This window comes from Juglans microcarpa x Juglans regia, chromosome 5S (assembly GCF_004785595.1).
Source record: "Juglans microcarpa x Juglans regia isolate MS1-56 chromosome 5S, Jm3101_v1.0, whole genome shotgun sequence".
Lineage (NCBI taxonomy): Eukaryota > Viridiplantae > Streptophyta > Magnoliopsida > Fagales > Juglandaceae > Juglans > Juglans microcarpa x Juglans regia.
In genome coordinates, this window is record NC_054603.1 from 27,352,441 (window position 1) to 27,371,389 (window position 18,949).

General features: G+C 35.4%; 1 protein-coding gene and 1 pseudogene across 4 annotated transcripts; both read left to right on the forward strand.

Annotated features, from left to right (window-relative positions):
- Positions 1 to 2,229: 2,229 nt before the first annotated feature.
- LOC121266932 (protein MODIFIER OF SNC1 11-like) lies at positions 2,230 to 17,344 on the forward strand. 4 transcript variants are annotated; one of them, XM_041170788.1, is made up of 6 exons: positions 2,230 to 2,679; positions 14,947 to 15,009; positions 15,126 to 15,314; positions 15,442 to 15,502; positions 15,597 to 15,661; positions 16,062 to 17,344. In XM_041170788.1, exons 1-5 carry the CDS (start codon positions 2,405 to 2,407, stop codon positions 15,633 to 15,635), a joined length of 627 nt encoding a protein of 208 aa, XP_041026722.1. In that variant the 5' UTR covers positions 2,230 to 2,404; the 3' UTR covers positions 15,636 to 15,661; positions 16,062 to 17,344. The 4 variants fall into 4 exon arrangements, with proteins under 4 accessions (XP_041026722.1, XP_041026724.1, XP_041026723.1 ...); XM_041170790.1 differs by having other exon boundaries at positions 16,187 to 17,344; XM_041170789.1 differs by having other exon boundaries at positions 15,597 to 15,656; positions 16,187 to 17,344.
- Positions 3,277 to 6,201, forward strand: LOC121266933 (annotated as a pseudogene).
- Positions 17,345 to 18,949: the final 1,605 nt, after the last annotated feature.

Here is an 18,949-nt window from a genome sequence, read left to right on the forward strand (position 1 = left end):
ACGACACCTAAACTTACCAAAGCTAAGTCCTTGTGTCGAAAAGGCTAATTTTTCACTTAGCTGAAACTCTCACTCAGTTTTCTCACTAAAATTGTGTTGTGATTTCAGCTTGAGATTTTTTTGTTTTTGAGTGAGAGATTGTATTTAGATGTTGAACTGAATTGAATTGAGTTGAGATAATAAAATATTATTAGAATATTATTTTTTAATATTATTATTATTTTGAGATTTAAAAAAATTGAATTGTTTATTATATTTTATATTAAAATTTAAAAAAATTATAATAATAAATTGAAATAAATTAAAATGAGTTTAAAAACAAAACGAAACCTGACTGTGTGTGCATGAGCCATGAAGAGGAGGAAGAGCATAGGACATAGGACATAGGAAATATGTGTTTGGACTTCAAATCAGGAAATAAAAGGAAAAAGAAGCATGTTTATCGGTTAAGACTTATAACCACTTATTATTGACAGGCGAGTCTTGATGAATTGAATGGTCAGTATTGCACCATTTGTGTAGCCAATGTTTTCAATGCCCTACAGTTGTCATGGACGTTCAAATAATTGTTTCTGTCAGCTGATGATCTGGCTGATACGTGGCAGTCTTCCATTGGCTGACTTGACATTCGAAAATCACAAACATTTTTGTTGTAAAATAAATTTTTGAAAATTCGAACTAAAACAATGGTGCATCATTTTGCCTAATTATGACAAAAGGCTGGTTTGGATACAGAAATTATTTCACTCTATCTCATTTAATCTTATTTTATAATTATAATTTTTTTAAATTTTTATATAAAATATAATAAATAATTAAATTTTTTCAAATTTTAAAATAATAATAATATTAAAAATAATATTTTATTCAACTTATTTAAAATCATTTCATTTCATTTCACTATTAAAATGAATCCTAATTTTTCTGATTGAATAGAAAATTCTGAAGGAAGGCGGGTTTAATTTGGTTTGTACATAACCAATAGATGCACTCTTAAGAAATGATTTAGATTCAGAGATGAGTTGAGTTGATTTGTAAATAGTAGAATAAAAGTTGAATTATTTATTATATTTTGTATAGAAATTTAAAAAAGTTGTTTTGTGATTTAAAAAAATTGAATTATTTATTATATTTTGTGTGAGACTTTAAAAAAATTATAATAATGAGATAAGATGAGTTGAAATATATTTTGAATACAAACGAGGCCTAAATTTACATGCCAAGAGTCTTATTTATAGAAAACCAATAGATGCTGGCGAAAAGATATTATATTTCGTTTGACTGAGTGCATATTTAAAATTGTGGTAGGAAATAAAGATTTTTACAGTAGAGCTTTTAATTGTAGAGTATTACTAAAAAATTTTATAATTAAAAATTTATTTATTATTTGATAAACATGCTTCTAAAGCGCTTTTAAAATTAGTTATGTTGAATTTTTAAAAAGTTGGCATCTACAAGAACTTTTTAACAAAAACTTTATTTTTTTTTTTCATTTTTAAAAATGGACTTACAATTTTTTTAGGTGCTTAAAATACTTTTTATAAATTTATCAAATATTTAATTTTTTTTCTTTAAAAAAGCTTTTATACTATCAATATTTTTTAAACTTATGAACTCAAACCCAATCAGGTACTAAACTCGGTTCATAGCCAATATCTAGTTGAAAAAAATGTATAAAAAAAATTCGTAACTCCGACTTTGTCCGATTTCCCACTCCGAGTCCGTTTGATTAGAGTTGAAAATCTCATAATAGGAATTAGAGTTAGAAGTTAAAAAATTATTTCAATATAACTTTTTAATATTATTTTTATTTTAAAGTTAGTAACGTTGTAATAATTTTTATGTTTTATTTTAAAATTTGTAAAAATTATATTTTTTTATTTGGATAATGATAAGGATAATAATAGTTAGATAAAAAAAATTTAAAAAATTGGGTTAGTTTGTTTTCAGATATGAGATAAAATAAGATAAGATGAGTTGATATTAAAGTTAAAAGGTTGAATAAAATATTGTTAGAATATATTTTTTAATATTATTTTTGTTTTAAAATTTGAAAAAATTAAATTATTTATTTTATTTTGTATTAGAAGTTAGAAAAGTTATAATGATTAGATTAGATTAGATTAAATAAAATGAGATAAGATATTTTCTGAAAATAAACGAGACTTTAAAGATTAAAAAATATTTAGTGATATTTAAAAATAAAATTTTAAAAATCTCTTATCCCATCCTTGTCAAACTTCCGAAGCCTATCAGTTTAAACGGATGCTTATGCGGACTTTCCATTCTATCATAGTTACCCTTTCTGCCTCTGATAGTCCAGAATTCGCAGAATCCAGACACTAGCTGTTGCAATTCTCGAGCCGTAGTTCTCACGAAATCTCATCCCTCTCCATCTACTACGATGGCCACCGAATCTGAGAAATCCAACCCCAATATTCTCTCCGCCCAAGAAAACCCTGTGAAAACCCTAGACTCTACAGTCTCCGAACCGGATCTCCATGAACACTCTCCCAATAATATTCTGACGGACTGTGAGGATCCGAATGGCACCGTATCCTCACCTGCTGGGGATGATGGTCCGGTTTCCAATATCCAGAAGAAGACTCGCCGAGCCGAGCGGTTTGGTATAACTTTACAACTCACCGAGGAAGAGAAACGTAATTCTCGAGCGGAGAGGTATGCGTAATGCTTTTTGTCTTTTGTTTTCTTGCGATTCCTCTTATAGGTGTTTCATGAATCGGTAATATTTTGTTGGGTTCAGTTTCTTTTTTTTGTGTGCATTAGAATGGAGTCTTTTGTACTGTTTATAGGACTGCGGGGTAAAAGTGCCGTGTCGGTGAAGTTTACCTAGTAGTGGATATCCGTGATTGTCATTGTTGTTTGTGGTTGTTACGGAGATATGAAGTAGAATGATGAAAGCTACAATGGATAGGGGATTGTGTTTTTTTGGTGGGGTCGAGGGATAGTGAAGGGTCGTTACTGTCCCATTCATTTTTTGCCAATGATACTTTGATTTTTGGTGACGCAAATTGAACTGCTGTGAAACTTGTGATGCCTTTTCTTATGTTTTAAAGTGCTGTTGGATTTGGATATTGATTTGGAAAAATATGATATTGTTCCAGTTGGTGATGCGGAAATCTTGGCCTGTATTCTTGGCTGTAAAGTTTGTTCTTTGCCCATGAAGTATTTGGGTGCTTCTTATAAGGCTACGTATTTATTGCCAACATATTTTTATTTTTTTTATTTTTTATTATTATTATTTTTTAATTTTTATCTTGTGTGCTGTAGGGATTGACCTTTGAGGATGTGTCTTCTAGATTTGTGTAGTATTGCATGTTGTAAGGATGCGTAATTGTCAAATCATATGCAACTTCAAAATGGAGTTATTCAGTTGGATTAACATTTTACTAGATCAGTAAACGATTGGGAGGTTGGTTTGGTTACCTGTTTCTTTTATATGATGTACTCCCTATAGAGTAAGGAAAGGAGATGTGAATAGTATATATTTGATTTCTTCCAAAAGACAAATTCAAAGTGGTCATATTATCAGGTTTTAACCTTACCTACGGGTGACCTGCTTCCATGTCAAAGTATATTTAGAGTATAGGCTCATTTGAGAGTGGAGTTTTTTGTGTGGATAGCAACATTGGAAAAAGGTATTGACGTTGATAACACTAGAAAACGGAGCGTCGTTGCGGTGGAGAGGTGTTGTATATGTAAGAAGAATGGGGAGCCTCTCAATCACCTTCTTCTTCTATCATATGCCTAAAATGGGTGGAAGCCCAAGGCCTAATTTGTGGGCTTGGCCCATATTGGTTGAAGGCCCATTAGTCCAATCATTTGTTATGTTACACACCGAGCAATGGATTAGGGTTTGGAAAGGAAACAGCAGGTCTGTGGTGAAGGGGAAGGTTTGAGATGTTGAAGTCAGAAGGAAACTGCAGTTGGGAAACTTAGTCAAGTTTGAGTTCTCAGTCAATGGGTGGACCAAAGCCATAGTGGCCTTGGGTTTGGGTAATAAAGGTCTAGTAGGTTGGGTTCATTCTAGTAGGTAATGATTTGGCCTGTGGCCCTTTACATTTAAATTACCTTGTATTTGGGAGTCGGCCCATGGCCCATTTACTGCTTGTTATCATTGTTATGAACTTGTCTTTTTTTTACTGTCTTGGTTGAGTTGGCCTCTGGCCTAGGAGTTAGACGAGTTGTCAGTATATGTAGTGGAAGAACGCACTCGTAACGGCATGCAAAAACTGAATCAAATTCCTATTTTCTTCCTTATTATCTTCTTCTTCTTTTTGCTGGAGGTGCTCCCCTCGAAGTGAGCAATTCTATGTATATTTTCATCAAACATTTGGGATGTGTTACAAATTGGTATCAGAGAGACACCAGTCTCTATGCTATCAAGAAATTACAAAAACATGCAAGAAATACTTGCATCAATCCAGAAAATCATGGAACTAGTAGAAGAAACACGAAGCCACCAAGTATTCCAGCAACATATAAATGAATTTCCTGATGAATTTACAGAAAACCAGATGCAGGACCAGATTTGTGCAATGCAAGAAGAAGATACCACACTGCCACCGGAAGACCTCTCTGGACTCCTGTTCCAAATCCGCTGCCAGTTTGATCAAATTTCAGCAGCCATGGGTCCCGAGATGGAACTCTGTCGTTTCAATGGAGCTAAGATATACCTAAGGAAAGGTATTAGATCCTTTTGCTCCGATTCTCAAGTGTTCTTTATTTGCTAATTCCAAATGCAAGAGGTGCTTCCCTACCGATTGAAGCCGACCATGTACAGGAAACAACACAAGAAGGGCATCTTTGGCCCGGGTGGCGAGAAATTTGACGTGATATTCACAGCTGATGATACCCACTTGGGTGGTGAAGATTTTGATAATAGGACGTGCTCCATAGAATGGTCTGGAACGTTCATCTGGATTATAAGAGGTTTCCTTCGTCAGCCTCTTATTCAATTTGATTTCCATTTCCAATTCCTCGAATTGAAACCAAGCAAGCATATCGATGATTCCATCCATTTTCGGATGCCGATCCAACATCTTCGACCCATTCTCACTAGAGGTGTGGGATCCGTTCGAGGGTTTTCCCTTCCCTCCACACTCTGAGATCCCTTCTTCCTCCAAAATAACTTCGTTTGAGCACGCTAAGGTCGACCGGAAGGAGACCCAGACCGCTCGCATCTTCAAGGCGGATGTGTCGGGACTGAAGAAGGAAGAGGTGAAGGTGGAGGTGGAGGAGGAGGATGGACAGATCCTGATTAGTGGGGAAAGGAATCGCAGCACGAGCAGAAGACCAATACCTAGCATCGTGTGGAGTGTAGTAGCGGGAAGTTTGCAAGGAGGTTCAAGCTGCTAGAGAATGCCAAGGCCAATGGGGTAAAAGTAGCCATGGAGGATGGAGTGCTCACTGTGACTGTGACCAAGGAGGAAATCAAGAGGCCTGATATTAAGTCCATAAGGATTTTTGCTTGTGCAAAAATAACAAACCTCTCTCTGGAAGCAATTGGGCCGCACAACAAATCTTTGGAGATCTTGTAGTTGGATTCAAAGTACATAAACAACAAAGGTTTACTTGCTACGGCTAAGGGACGTCCTCTTTTGAAAGTTCTGAAGCTACAATGTGTTAATGTTACTGATGAGGCTGTTGCTTATGGTGCTGCTGTTCAGGCTGTGATTCTTAGTGGTGAGGGTAATGAGAAGCTTGATTTGGATGGGCTTGTTGTTGTTGGTGGAGATGACTCCAACACAAATGCCTGCCTTCTTGTTGAGAATTTTAGGGGTAAGAAGCTGAAAACTCAGGTATTTGAAGTCCTTTATGCTTCTCTTGTAATCTTTGGTGGAGGGCAATGGGAAAATCTTATAGGTTTGCTAGTTTTAGTAGATAAGAATTTCACTCCAGTTGCTCGATGTATTGCCACCTCATTGGCCCCTTGATAGAGGAAGAGAAAGAAATTCTGTGGGAAATCATTTAGTGAATGGAACTTTGGATAATGTATCATCACTTTCAGAACGTTGCAATCAACGTTTGACAAACTGAACTCTACCTTGGGGAACTTGGTGTTGAGAAAGGCAAACCTGTTGCAACTTATTATGGGTGCTTGATTGGATGCGATAATGCACTAGCTAAGTTGCACACAAAAGACCCAGAAGTTTGTGACAAAGTTGGTGGGCTTCTAGCCATGCATATTGATGATCTTCCAGCATTGGCTCCCTTGTGGCTTTCAAAAACAGAAGAAGTGCGAGAAGATAGAGCTCATTGGTCCACCAATCGAATTGGTGATATTTATGGGAAAGGGTGGATCAGTGAGATGTATGGATACTCTTTTGGTGCAGTAGAAGTTGGTCTTCTTCACTATGGTTTGCCACAAGAGGGACTTGAACTTATTCTTCTTCACTATGGTTTTCCATTCAGTGTTGGAAATTGGTCTCTTGGTAAACTAGATCACTGTGAGGATGATATAGTTTATGACTGTGGTCGGCTATTTCCTGAACCTCCATTTCCTAGAGAGGTACATCTGATGGAATCTGATCAAAATAAAAGGTGGGCACTATTTAAGTATAAAGTGTATTCACACTTTGAATGATGGTCTTTTATTACAACACAAGGCATATGGATGCTCTAAACCAACTTGGTTGAAATACATGAGCTTTTTAAGGAGCAAAGCTTTTGCTGAACTTTCCCGGACAAAACTTCTGACTCTTGCTACTATACAAAATGAGAAAGAACCAATACAGGCTGTAAGCAGGTCATTGCTCAGCCTGGGGGGCAATATCCAAAATTCACACCATTTTTTCCACAAAATGTACCACGTACTCTGATTGGCTGACTGTAGGACTTGCCCACAGCTTCCACCTGAGTGGCCAGCCTGGAAATATTTCACGACTTATCAGCTGTTCTGATGAAGACTTGAAGCAGTACACTGGCCATGACCTGGCTCCTACTCATTATGTTCCTTCCATGACCAAACATCCATTAACTGGCGATTTGTATCCAGCAATTAATAAACCAGCTGCGGTCCTTCACTGGCTTAATCATGCAAATATTGATGCCGAGTTCATAGTAATTCTTGATGTAGATATAATCTTAAGAGGTCCAATTACTACATGGAGTTCAATGCAGAACGTGGGCGGCCAGTTTCAGCTCCCTACTAGCCTTATTGGGTGTCACAATGAGCTCCCTAAACTCCATACTCACCACTATGATGCAAGTGATATTATAAAAAAACTTGATATTCAACTCCTTGTCTTTTGCCAGGTGTTTAATGAGATAAATAGCCGAGAGATAGCAACCCTTCCTAGATACTGCAGAAGAGAATTTTGTTTTCTCCTTATCATAATTTTGTCAAGTTGTATTGACCTTGTGGGCAAGGTCTTCTAAAAAGGGGACGGTATTGTCATACGCCTAAATGGGTGGAAACCTAACCCCTAATTTGTGGGCCTAGCCCATATTGGTTGAAGGCCCATTGTCCAATCATTTGTAATGTTACACACCGAGCAACAGATTAAGGTTTGGAAAGGCAACAACGGGTCTGTGGTGAAGGGGAAGGTTCGGATGTTGTAGTCAGAAAGAAACTGCAGTTGGGAAACTTAGTTAAGTATGAGTTCTTAGTCAATGTGTGGACCGAAGCCATAGTGGGCTTGGGTTTGGGTAATAAAGGTCTAGTAGGTTGGGTTCAATCTAGTGGGTAATGATTTGGCTTGTGGCCCTTTCTGTTTAAATTACCTTGTATCTAGGAGTCGGCCCATGGCCCATTTACTGCTTGTTATGATTGTAATGAACTTGTCTTTTTTTTTTTACGGTCTTGTTTGAGTTGGCCTCTGGCCCAGGAGTTAGTTAGAGGAGTGGTTAATATATGTAGTGGAAGAATGCACTTGTAACGGCATGCCAAAACTTAATCAAATTCCTATTTCCTTCCTTCCTTCCTTCTTTTTGCTGGAGGCGCTCCCTCGAAGCGAGCGATTCTCTGTGTATTTTCATCTAACATTTTGGGGTGTGTTACATCTTCATTGTGAAGTAACAAGAGATTTATGGACTCTACTTAGTTGTGTGGTGTTGAGTGGGTTATGCCTAGATGGGTGAGAATCGTTGGTTTATTTTGGGAAGGCAGGAGGGGCGCCATAATGGTTTTGGAAATTGGCTCCTCTATGTTTCATGTCGTGAATGTGGAGTGTGTGTGTAACAACCCCTTCCCTAGGGTTAGGGATACCACGTGCTCTCCTAAATAAAGCTAGGCAAGAGATTTCATAATTAGTAAATCAAACTAAATAAATAATTAAAGTCTCGAACTAAATCCAACTACTCCATCTAAGCCTGACCTGCTTGCTCGTACTGATCATCATTCTCACCTAGGATGTTAAAAACATGAAATAAACTAAAATGAGTTGAAGATTCAGTAAGAAATCCATCACAACGTAAACGTAGTAAATATATGATTTTTTATAAAATTTTCATGCTGAGAGCTTAAATCATGACTGTTCATGCTGATGCTGATGCTATGCATGACTTTCTTATTAACTAATTGATTTGACAGGCCCACACACACACTTAACCCTGTGTGCAAGGTTGTACACCGGCTCCACATCCAGCTGCAGCAAGGGGAGCGCTGGGTAGTATTCTGGCATACTACAGTGGACCACATTTGAGTCCATGACTTGCACATCCACCCTGAAACTGAACTGAATGTCCATCTAATTAACTGATTAAATTAATTGATCTTATCTTATCTTGCACTTGAACTTAAGATAGCTTATGTATCTTATACAATGTGAGATGCATGACATACATACTAATATAAATAATGGTAAAATGATGAATCTGAACATGATGCGGAATGACGTGGTCGTATGCTAATATTGAGTGACATGCTTGCATATGACGTGTGGTACATAAAAAGTAGCTGACAAAAAAATGGCTCTAATAGTAATAGTCTTAACTACGTGTTAATCCTAATTTGTGATCAAATTTTTTACCTTGTGGCGTTGCTTCCTGAATTTCCTTCATAGCTCGTTACCTATACGAATTACGAATTGTCACTAATGTTTCTAGAAAAATGTGTCGTAATATTCTGCTGAATTAATATATATCGTGGAGAATAATTTAATACATACTATGTTTCATACAAAAACATTAAATACCAATACCATAATACTAATAAAATACTAATAGCATATTTCACTTTAAAATTATAATTTGGTAGAATACTTGGGTTATAGTCATTCTATTAAAATAACTCATGAAAACCTAAATTCTTAAAATAGGCTGGCTTCCTTATAATTAACATAATTATTAAATCTTACAGGAAATCTAATAAATACTAATATCATTGTAATATTCTTAACATATTTTTATATTTTCAATCTACAACTTTAATAGCATAATTATATCAAATCTATTGCAATAAACAGTAGAAATTTTCTTCATACGATAGATATCGAACTGAAAAGCGTTTAAAATAAAGATTAAACACTTCCCATTTATTGCTAGAATAATATCTAATCTTTCAAATATCATTTAATATATATATATATATATATTTATCTAAGTTTATAAAAATAATTGGTGAAAACATTCAATTCATAAAAATAGAATTAATCTTGTTTAGTATTAAAATCGTTACACAAAAACAAGTCGTACAATATCAATTTCGTAAATTGGCTAAATAACATAATTGTTAGATTTTACAAGAAATCTAAATAAATACTAATAACATATTTTTGTAATCGTAATTTAATATTACTAACATATAATTTAATAGGAAACTATGTTCTATCTAAATTTATTTAATGACAATAGTTCTTAAAATATCCTCAATAATATTTTAACATTAAAAGAAATCCTTGTAAACTACTAATATATAGTCTAATCATAATTTAACACTTAGTTATACGATTAACCATAACTTATTTTTCTATAAACCATCGCTTATGGGCTAATATAATTGTCCATGTAAAATTATGGATAACGTAAAATATTAAGCACAACCCAACTTAAAACAATATAATATTATTTTAATTACATTAAAGTGAAGCCCATATAGAAAATTGGTATCTCTGGAACATAACCCAATTAAAATATAGTTTAATTTAAATTCAAGCCTAGTTCATGTAAAAAGAACACGTCTAATAGCATACAAATTACACTCAGGATATAAACGTAATTAGAATAAAAGAGGCTACCCTTATATAGAAACTAAGGTTACGGGAGGGAGGCATATATATATATATAAGGTCCCCTTTATTTTGATAGAAGCAGAACATGGAAAAAGGAGAGAGCTGGCGGCAGAGCTGGGCTAGACTGAGGTCGGCACCGACGACCTTCTCTGGCGCAGTCGTGGAAGAAAGGACACAGTGTTGTCACATCGTGATACAACAGAGCCAAGGAAGAGAATGAAAGACGGCGGTCGTGGGCTTACCGGGATAGTGCGATGGATTTGGAGTGACAGGAAGCTTTTGGCGGCAGTTTCTGTGACTTCCTCTATGGTTTCTGGCAAGATGGCTTCTCGGTTTTCTTGTGTACTGGTTGGGTTTGTGGCTTGGTGTCACTAGCTCGAATGGTGCAACCATGGTGCGCCACGGAGGGATGCCAGTGGCTGGGTGGGATGTGGACTGAGTCGAGGCAAGGCTTGGTGGTAGATCCAACGTGTATGGTGGTTGCTGTCATGACCATTATGAAGAGCCATTGAGGGTATGTAGCCGTGAGAAGGATGAAGCTACGGTGGTTGTCGTGGTTCTCGGTAGGTGACTAGGTGACTGCACTGAGTTGCTCCATGATTTTTTCTCATGGCGTTGTGGTGGCTCGACTAAGTTGAGGTTGCAAGTCTGTTAAGTTGCCGTGTGAGGACGTTGTTGCGTGACAATGGAGAGAATGTTGCTGTGAGAATAATTGCTGCGGTTTTGGGAGGATTTCTAGGGAAGGAGAGTTTTAAAAGAAAATGCTCCTTTTGATTCCGTTGGTTACAAAATGAGTGACGTTTGAGAGATGATGGAGAACGTGGAAGTTAAAGTATTTTCACTATACTCGTCCTATTATAATACTACTCTGGATTAAAATTAATAGCATATTGACAGAATTTTGATAAAAATGGCAATAGTATAATAATAACCATAATAGAATGTACTTATGAAAAAAAAAAAACCATAATAGAATGTTCTAACAATGTGAAAATATATAAAACTTATTTTATGGCCTAAGTTTTAGGATCGGGTTGTTACAGAGTGGAATGCATGGACCTTGAAGATAGTCAAGTTTCAGTGGGAGGGATGACAAAGAACGTTCTCAACTCCCTTTACACATGGATATCAGCTCATAACAGCTTTTCTTTTTCTGTTTTCTAGTTTTTTGAACTGTTTTCTTCTTTTTCTCCTGGATAGGGGATTCTTTTGTGTACTTGAGGGTCATGCCTGTCTGCACTCTTCTAATGAGATTAAATTACTTATCAAAATCGAATAAAAAAAAAATTACTTATCAAAATAGAAAGATTGCCCTGCAGTGGATACACCATGTATAGTGCAAGATTGTCAAGGAGTCTCAGACAACCTTTACTTTAGTATGCTGCAGCAGTAATTTCTTCCGTTGATGCTCTTACACTTGATAATGTGTATCCTGTATGACATTTGTGCCTGTGTTTTCCCTTGATGTTTGGATGCATGATTTATTGTCATTGAGTTCAAAAACAATTATTTGTGAGAGAAGAAATTCTTTTATAGGACCTCATTGACAATTATTTTTTGGGGTGTGTTAAGGTTAAAGCAATAGTGGTAATAACTTCAGATCTGAATAGGGAATTAACAATTTTTCCCTGATGTTTATGTATTCTTTTCCTATTATTTGTTTGGATGCCGTGAGGTTCTGCAGCACAGTAAATGTCACCTATTTTAGCTGCTAAAAATTTTGTAGTCAGAAAATAACCTTTGGAGAGTTATTATAGCATCAATTGAATTGTTTAATAGCGTTTAGGCTGGCACAATAGAGAGGTCATTTTATCAAATATTGTTTGGAAAACTTGATAGGCCCAGTCAAAGAAGCTCAAGAAATTACTTCTGTAACACCCCCTTCCCGTAGGCTAGGAGTGCCACGTATTTTCCATAAAAATAATCCGGTAATAGATCCCATAATTTCATAATTGAAAAATTGAACTTTTATTATGCGGAAAAATGTCTAATAAAACTATCTTCCAAAACATTAAATGAAATAAACTGAAATAAATTCATGTCATAAAAACATGTTTATTTTAGAAAGTCTGAACTAAAAATAAATGCTCCTTCTATTCCTGGCCTGTCTGCTCGTAATCATCATCTTCACCTGGGTGGTTAAAAAAACATGAAAACAAACTAAAATGAGTCGATGACTCAGTAAGAAATCTATCACAACGTAAACGTAATAAACATAAGATTTTCATAACAACTTTCATGTTGAGCTTAAAAAATTCATGACTGTTCATACTGATGCTTATGCTATGTATGACTGTTTTAACTGAATTAACTGACTGATCTGACTGATTTAACTGATTTATCTGACTGGCCAACACACTTAACCCTGTGTGCAAGGTTGTGTACCGGCCCCACATCCCGCTGCAGCAAGGGGGACGGCTGATAGTATTCTAGCATACTATGGTGGACCACGACTAAGTTCATGGCTTGCACACCACCCTGAACTGAACTGAACTGCATTGGTACCATGCATCTGAATGGCCATCTTATTAACTGATCTGATATTATCTTACACTTGAAAATTTAAGATGGCTTACGTGTCTTATACACATGAGATGCATGACATACTACATACATCATCATAAATTCTGAATTTAAACATGATGCGGAATGACATGGTCGTATGCTATGCTAGATGACATGCTTGCATATGACATGAGCGGTTCATAAATAGTGGCTATCAATGAACTGGCTTGGATAATACATACATATAAGCTAACTGTGATGATCCTAATTTATGATCAAATTTACTTACCTCGATGCGTTTCTTCTTGAATAATACTTCGTAACTTGAGACTTATATTCAATAAATAACTATCACTAAATTGTTTGGAAATAAATAAATGCTAATATCTTACTTAACTAATTTCGAAATTCTAAAATATAGTCAAACCAATATTTGTTTAACACTAAAATCAATAATTCATAGTATTTAAATTACTTAAAATACTAATTTATAATTTAGTAGAAATACTCGAGCTATTTTAAAATAATTCACAAAACAAACTTAAATTCTTAAACTAAGTTTCATTTCTCAACATAATTATTAAATCTTATAAGAAACTTAACAAATTCCACTAAATTCTTAACATAGAAATTTTATTAAAATCTTACTAAATTGACAAAGGAAATTTAACTCAAATATTAGACTTAACATTATACTTTAAAACATATTTCTAATTCTTTAAACATTTTTATAAAAAAATGAACCTTTAATTAACTATATTTATTTAATAACTCAACTAGTAATATTAAACTCAATAAAAATCACTACAATAATTATTGAAATAAAATAAGATCAAGTTCAATTAAACATCATTATAGTCTGAAAAAGGTCAAGGACTCTGGCCCATAATAATAATACTACAAGAGCCCAATCAAAAGAACAGGCTCATCACACGTACGCACAAGGGCTTAGGGCCCAACGGCCCAATAAGACCTACGGATTCTTTCAAGAATCCGAAAACATGGCTAAAATGAAAAGGAAAACAGAGAGTTGAGAGAGAAAGAGATAGAGAGTTTAGAGAGAGAAACTGTGCTAACCGGAACTACCGAAACCAAAAGAGGCTGGCGGCGGTCGAGGTCTTACCGGAAGAGAGTGGGTGTGCTGGGGCTGAGCTGGTCGGCAGTTTCTGGTTCCACGGGTGGTGCTCTGCCGTCCTATGGTGGTCGGCGGCGGTTGGGTAGAACCTAAGGCTTAAACGGCAGTGTTTTGGTACTCTGGGTATTTCAGAAGCAGATGATTTGGAGTGGCTCACGAGTTACTCCTCTCGTACGAGGTAAGCGATATTTATAAGCGTAGAAGATAGAGAAAATAAAAAGGAAATCTTAGAGGAGTAGAGACGTGCAGAGACTGAGAGTGGAGACGTGCATGAGTAGAGGAAAACACGGCAAAAGAGTTGGTGTTCCACTAGGACGTTAGCAAAAAAAATCACCGAGAGAAACATACGGGTTGGGTGGTTTGAAGTTCTCAAACAGAGGCTAACAATGTGATGAGGTTCGGTGACTAGAAGAAAAATTAAACTTTAAATTTCAAAACAAAACCGTAGTAAACATAATCTGATATACTTTAGAAATCCTTATTAAAACAAAACTCTAACAAATCATAAATCGCAACTATAATAGAAAATATAAAGATAAAGTACATATAAATTCTGATAAAACTATAATCATAAAAATATAAATTCTAAAAATATAAGTTTACTAGGAAAAATTACTTATATACCCTAAAACCAAAACTGGTATGTCACAACTTCAGATAAGCATGCTTTTCCATGGTGACAATTCTAGGCAAACAGCCTTATGTAGGATCCCCACAGACACAGGAAAGAAAATGGTAGAATGATCATACTTTTCCTGGTGTTTTATTCTAGACTTCAATTGTCGTAGATGGGTTTAACTTGCCAAAAAAAAATCATAGATAAGATTTTATGAACTCCACCAGATGGAAGGTCCTCGTTTATTAAACAAAGTTTTCTGTTGAGACAGATGTAAATAAAATGATCTTGTGTTATTTGGGATCCTGGCATGTTAATCTCGCTTTTTCCAGTCACATGCCGTGGGTAGATTGTAGTTCTTTTTTTCTTTGGTAGAATTGCACGGTATAGATATTTGTGAATTAAAGATTCAGTTTAGAATTGACTTGAATTCCGTACATCATTTTTTCCCCTGTTGACTATTGGAACTTTATCAAGTGGGGATTGACCTTCTGCAGGTTTGGCATGGGGTCCCCATTGCATGGGTCAGAGGACCTTAAGAGAAAGGCTAGAGCAGAGAGGTTTCATACCATACTTTTTAATTTGTTGTTTATATAAATTGTAGTTGACTATTTTAGATTCTTTAGATGGTCATTTTTTGTCGAGGCAGATTGTTAAGAAACACTTGTTCCCCCAGGTTTGGTCTTTGTGATGCATCTGTGGCTCCTGATGATGAATCGAGAAAGAAAGCCACTGCTGATGTGGAAGGAAAGAAGAAAGCTACTGCTGACGAGGAAGCAAAGAAGAAAGCTCGGCTTGCCAGGTTTGCACCAGTTTCTAAAACAGACACCGTGGAAGAAGAAAAAAGGAAAGCAAGGACAATCAGGTCTATACCACTGCAAACTGTTGCCCACATAACCATTTATTGATATCCTATATGCTACCGGCAGTCTAAAGGTGATGTTTGCATGATATTATAATTTGGTAAAACTCGAATGTTTTTTTTTTCTCAGGTTTTCAAGCTCTCCATCTAGTTCTTTATCCCAAGTGAATGGTAAAGGAGATATGGAGCAGGTAAGGGGCTTTTTAATGGTTTTTTGGCAGTTCCTTTGGATAAGAGAGAGTATATAATTGTGCTCACTCTGATCTTTCTTTTGTTGTGGATCAGAAAGCAGCTATCACAGGCGAGACTGGAGGAGGGGCTTAACGCTAAACATCATTTTCAGTAGTAAGATCTTTTTTTAGATGTATCTTTACAGTGTCTATTTACACTTTATCCCATTGGAATTCCTCAGGGTTACTTACACTCCCACTTGTCAATCGAACGAAATCCCCCCCCCCCCCCCCCCCCCCCCCCCCCCCCCCCCCCCCCCCCCCCCCCCCCCCCCCCCCCCCCAGGCCAACTTAGTCAATAATTTTTATCTGTTACTAATGAATAGGGATCAGTTTTTACTGTTAGTTGTGCACTTTAGAGGGCAGAATTCTCAATTCTTTTATTTTCAATCTCTTACTTTTGTCCTTTTTTGGCAGCTTTTGTATTTTTTTTTCCATCTCAATCTTTCTATTGCCCTTTTTGGCAGAATTCTCAAATTTCTTTTTTTCAATCTCTTACCTCTCGTCCCTTTTTTGGCAGGTTTTGTTGTTTTGCTTTTTTTTTTTTTTTAATTCCCTATACTTCTTCTACATCCATTCCGTCTTTTAGACTCGCAGATGCAGCATTTTCCATTCTTAGACAGATACCTCTGTGGCCCTGAACAGGAGTTTGGCAGCATGAAGATCTCTTTTCCTGGATATGGTGTAGCAACAGTTCGCTTGTGAGACCTAGAGTAATTTATGACTAACTCCTTAGTGTTAATTATCTCAAAGTCTCCGAAAACTATCAGAAATTCAATATTACTAAATAGATATTTAACATTTTAAGACCTATCATTTTCCAATTTTATGCTCGATCGGCCACTTATAAAACAGAAAGGAAAAAATTATGCTCCTTCAAATTCTGATACTTAAAAGATGTGGGCTAGGATCTGATATATGCTTATAGTTGCAGATTCATGATCATGTTGCATGGCAGCACTAAGTTGGTTTTGTGAGTTTATCATCATCTGATCCATGATTAGCAATGTCAAAAGGCATTAAATTGTTTGCCACTGGTATTAATGGTTCTATGGCCGAACTAATTACTTTAGAATACAGAAAAAGGACGTTCTCAGATTGTTCTAGTTGGTTTGACTTTAGATATAGGATTATTATCAAATTTGCAGTCTTAGATTAGGTCTCTACTTTTTGAGGGCTGGACCCATAGAGTGAACTCAATCTTCAACAAGATGCATAGCTGCTTCTGCTCCTGAGAATGGCCTCAGCCATGGCATTTGTGAGGCATGCATAAGTTTATGTCTTTTGAGATAGATTTGAGCCTGTTTTCACTTTAAAAGAGGACAAGAAAGGGAGGAGCTTTCTACTATTTTGCATCTGTTCTTTGCTTGAAATGGGGGTTTTCAGTTTTGTCTCATATCTTATTTGATGATGGTGTAATTACACACGTAATATTATAACTATTAATCATGGATCAGATCATATTAACTCATCTTTCAAGTTTCTGTGGGATCAGCCAAAGATTTAAAGGCATATGTTTACTTAGTACTGGCATCAACACTTGATCATGAGAACCATTTTCAGAACTCAACTATTACCTTACCAGTAAAGTAATAGTCGAGATCTATCAGAATTTCTGATGTTTTCGTTTGTAATTTGAGATAATTGCACTCTTTGGAGGTTCTTGTGAATTTTTTCTTAGGTCTCACTGGGAGAACTGCACAATCTGCAAGGTAGGAATTTGGGATGAAGAGTACTCTGATAACTAGGTTTGTCATTAGCATTGTAATTTTGAATTTTCAATGTGAAGGAATTGTTGAAACATTTGGAAAATCCTTTGCTTGTAAATTCTTGTTTATTTCAAGTGGGTTTAGATGGAGTGGAAGGACCTGTTTCCCAATCGTTCATCATATCTTTTGTCGACATAATGATTATGTGTTGTGCTCATGGTGAATGCTGTTTATGCCAAAGCTTGATTCTAGTAGCTATATTTTGGGAATGAAAAGACTACTCTTGACAACCGACTTGGTTGGCAATGTCCTTTAGATTCTTTTTTCTCTTTGTTTGTTGCAATAAGTACTAGTGTTTCATCAAATGATGAGAAATGGCTGGTAAACACATTGATTTTTCCTGACCAACAAATTATCCAAATTCTTCAAATGTACAGAAAGTTGAAAAAGAGAAAATACCAAGAAAAGAAAAAAGCAGCAGCCAAGGCCGGCAGCGTGGCCCGCAAACAAGAATAATGATAGGCTTATTAATTTTTTATCACAATTTTATTACTTTATAGTGCATTTTTATTATTTTTAAGTATTTTTTAACATATTTAATCATTAAGAAAAAATTTAAAAAATACAATTTTATTAATAATTATTTTCTTAACTATAATATAAAATAAAAATAAACGGAGTAGTTAATAGATTGTAGAAAATAATAAGTCTATTATTACCCATAAAACGATAATGACCATGCGCAACCAAGGTGGTCAAGGTGTTGCACGGGTTGTCCGAGATAGTACTTGGTTTGCCTACACGTGGCCTACCTTTTTAAAAAAAAAAAAATTCTTTTAAAGTTTATTTTTATTAATTCATTTTTTTCCTATTTTCAAGATCTTTTTCTTAGTTTATAAATTTAGTTTCTTAAAATTTAGTTTTAACGGGCTGGATTTATTATTGATTCTTTTAATTTCTTCAATAATTGTATATTCCTTTTATTATTGGACATATGACATATTAGGCCAGATTTTCCTCAAATTGATGAGAATCAAACGGAAGATTCTTATTGGAAAACTTGCAACTCTAATGAACAAAGTGATGAATTTGTAAACCTGAGGGTAAAAAGATAATTGCGCAAGATTTAGGAATTGCTTTTGTACTTATTCCTAATTGATTAAAGCAGATGAGGTTTTATCATCATTATTTTGGAAGGATAAATTTTAGTGCAGCTCAAATCAGGCAATTCCGTACACCTACAACCAAAGCACGCGTATTGCCAAAGATGCATTTTCTATCATTGCATTCCGATTCTTCATCATCTGTGGATCCAAAGCTTGAAATCCCCTACAATTTTTTTTACCTATAAGCACGGTCAGCAATTAGAAAGATATGGACACAATTCGTGGATTCCATAGTATTTAATACTATTGATCAATGTATGAACATTATTAAATATTGTGGGATCTACTTGTTCTATCTCATTCCAATTATAGAGTATTTGTAAATAACAATAATTTTAAACGTAACTCCTACACCCTGCACACTACTTAAATACATGATCTTCATTTTTTACAATTATATTTAAATACATATTTCTCATTCTCTTTCTTTTCCTGTCCCCTTTTGCCCCATTTTCATTTTCTTTTTTTGCTCTCGTCTCCTTCTCCCCCTTCCCTTTTCTCTTTCACATCAACGTCATCAGTCTCAGTATCAT

Coding starts and splice junctions, on each gene's coding strand:
- LOC121266932 (XM_041170788.1), top strand. CDS start 2,405: ATGGCCACCGAATCTGAGAAATCCAACCCCAATATTCTCTCCGCCCAA. Junction 2,680..14,946: donor CGTAATTCTCGAGCGGAGAG/GTATGCGTAATG, acceptor GACCTTCTGCAG/GTTTGGCATGGGGTCCCCAT. Junction 15,503..15,596: donor GTAAAGGAGATATGGAGCAG/GTAAGGGGCTTT, acceptor GTTGTGGATCAG/AAAGCAGCTATCACAGGCGA.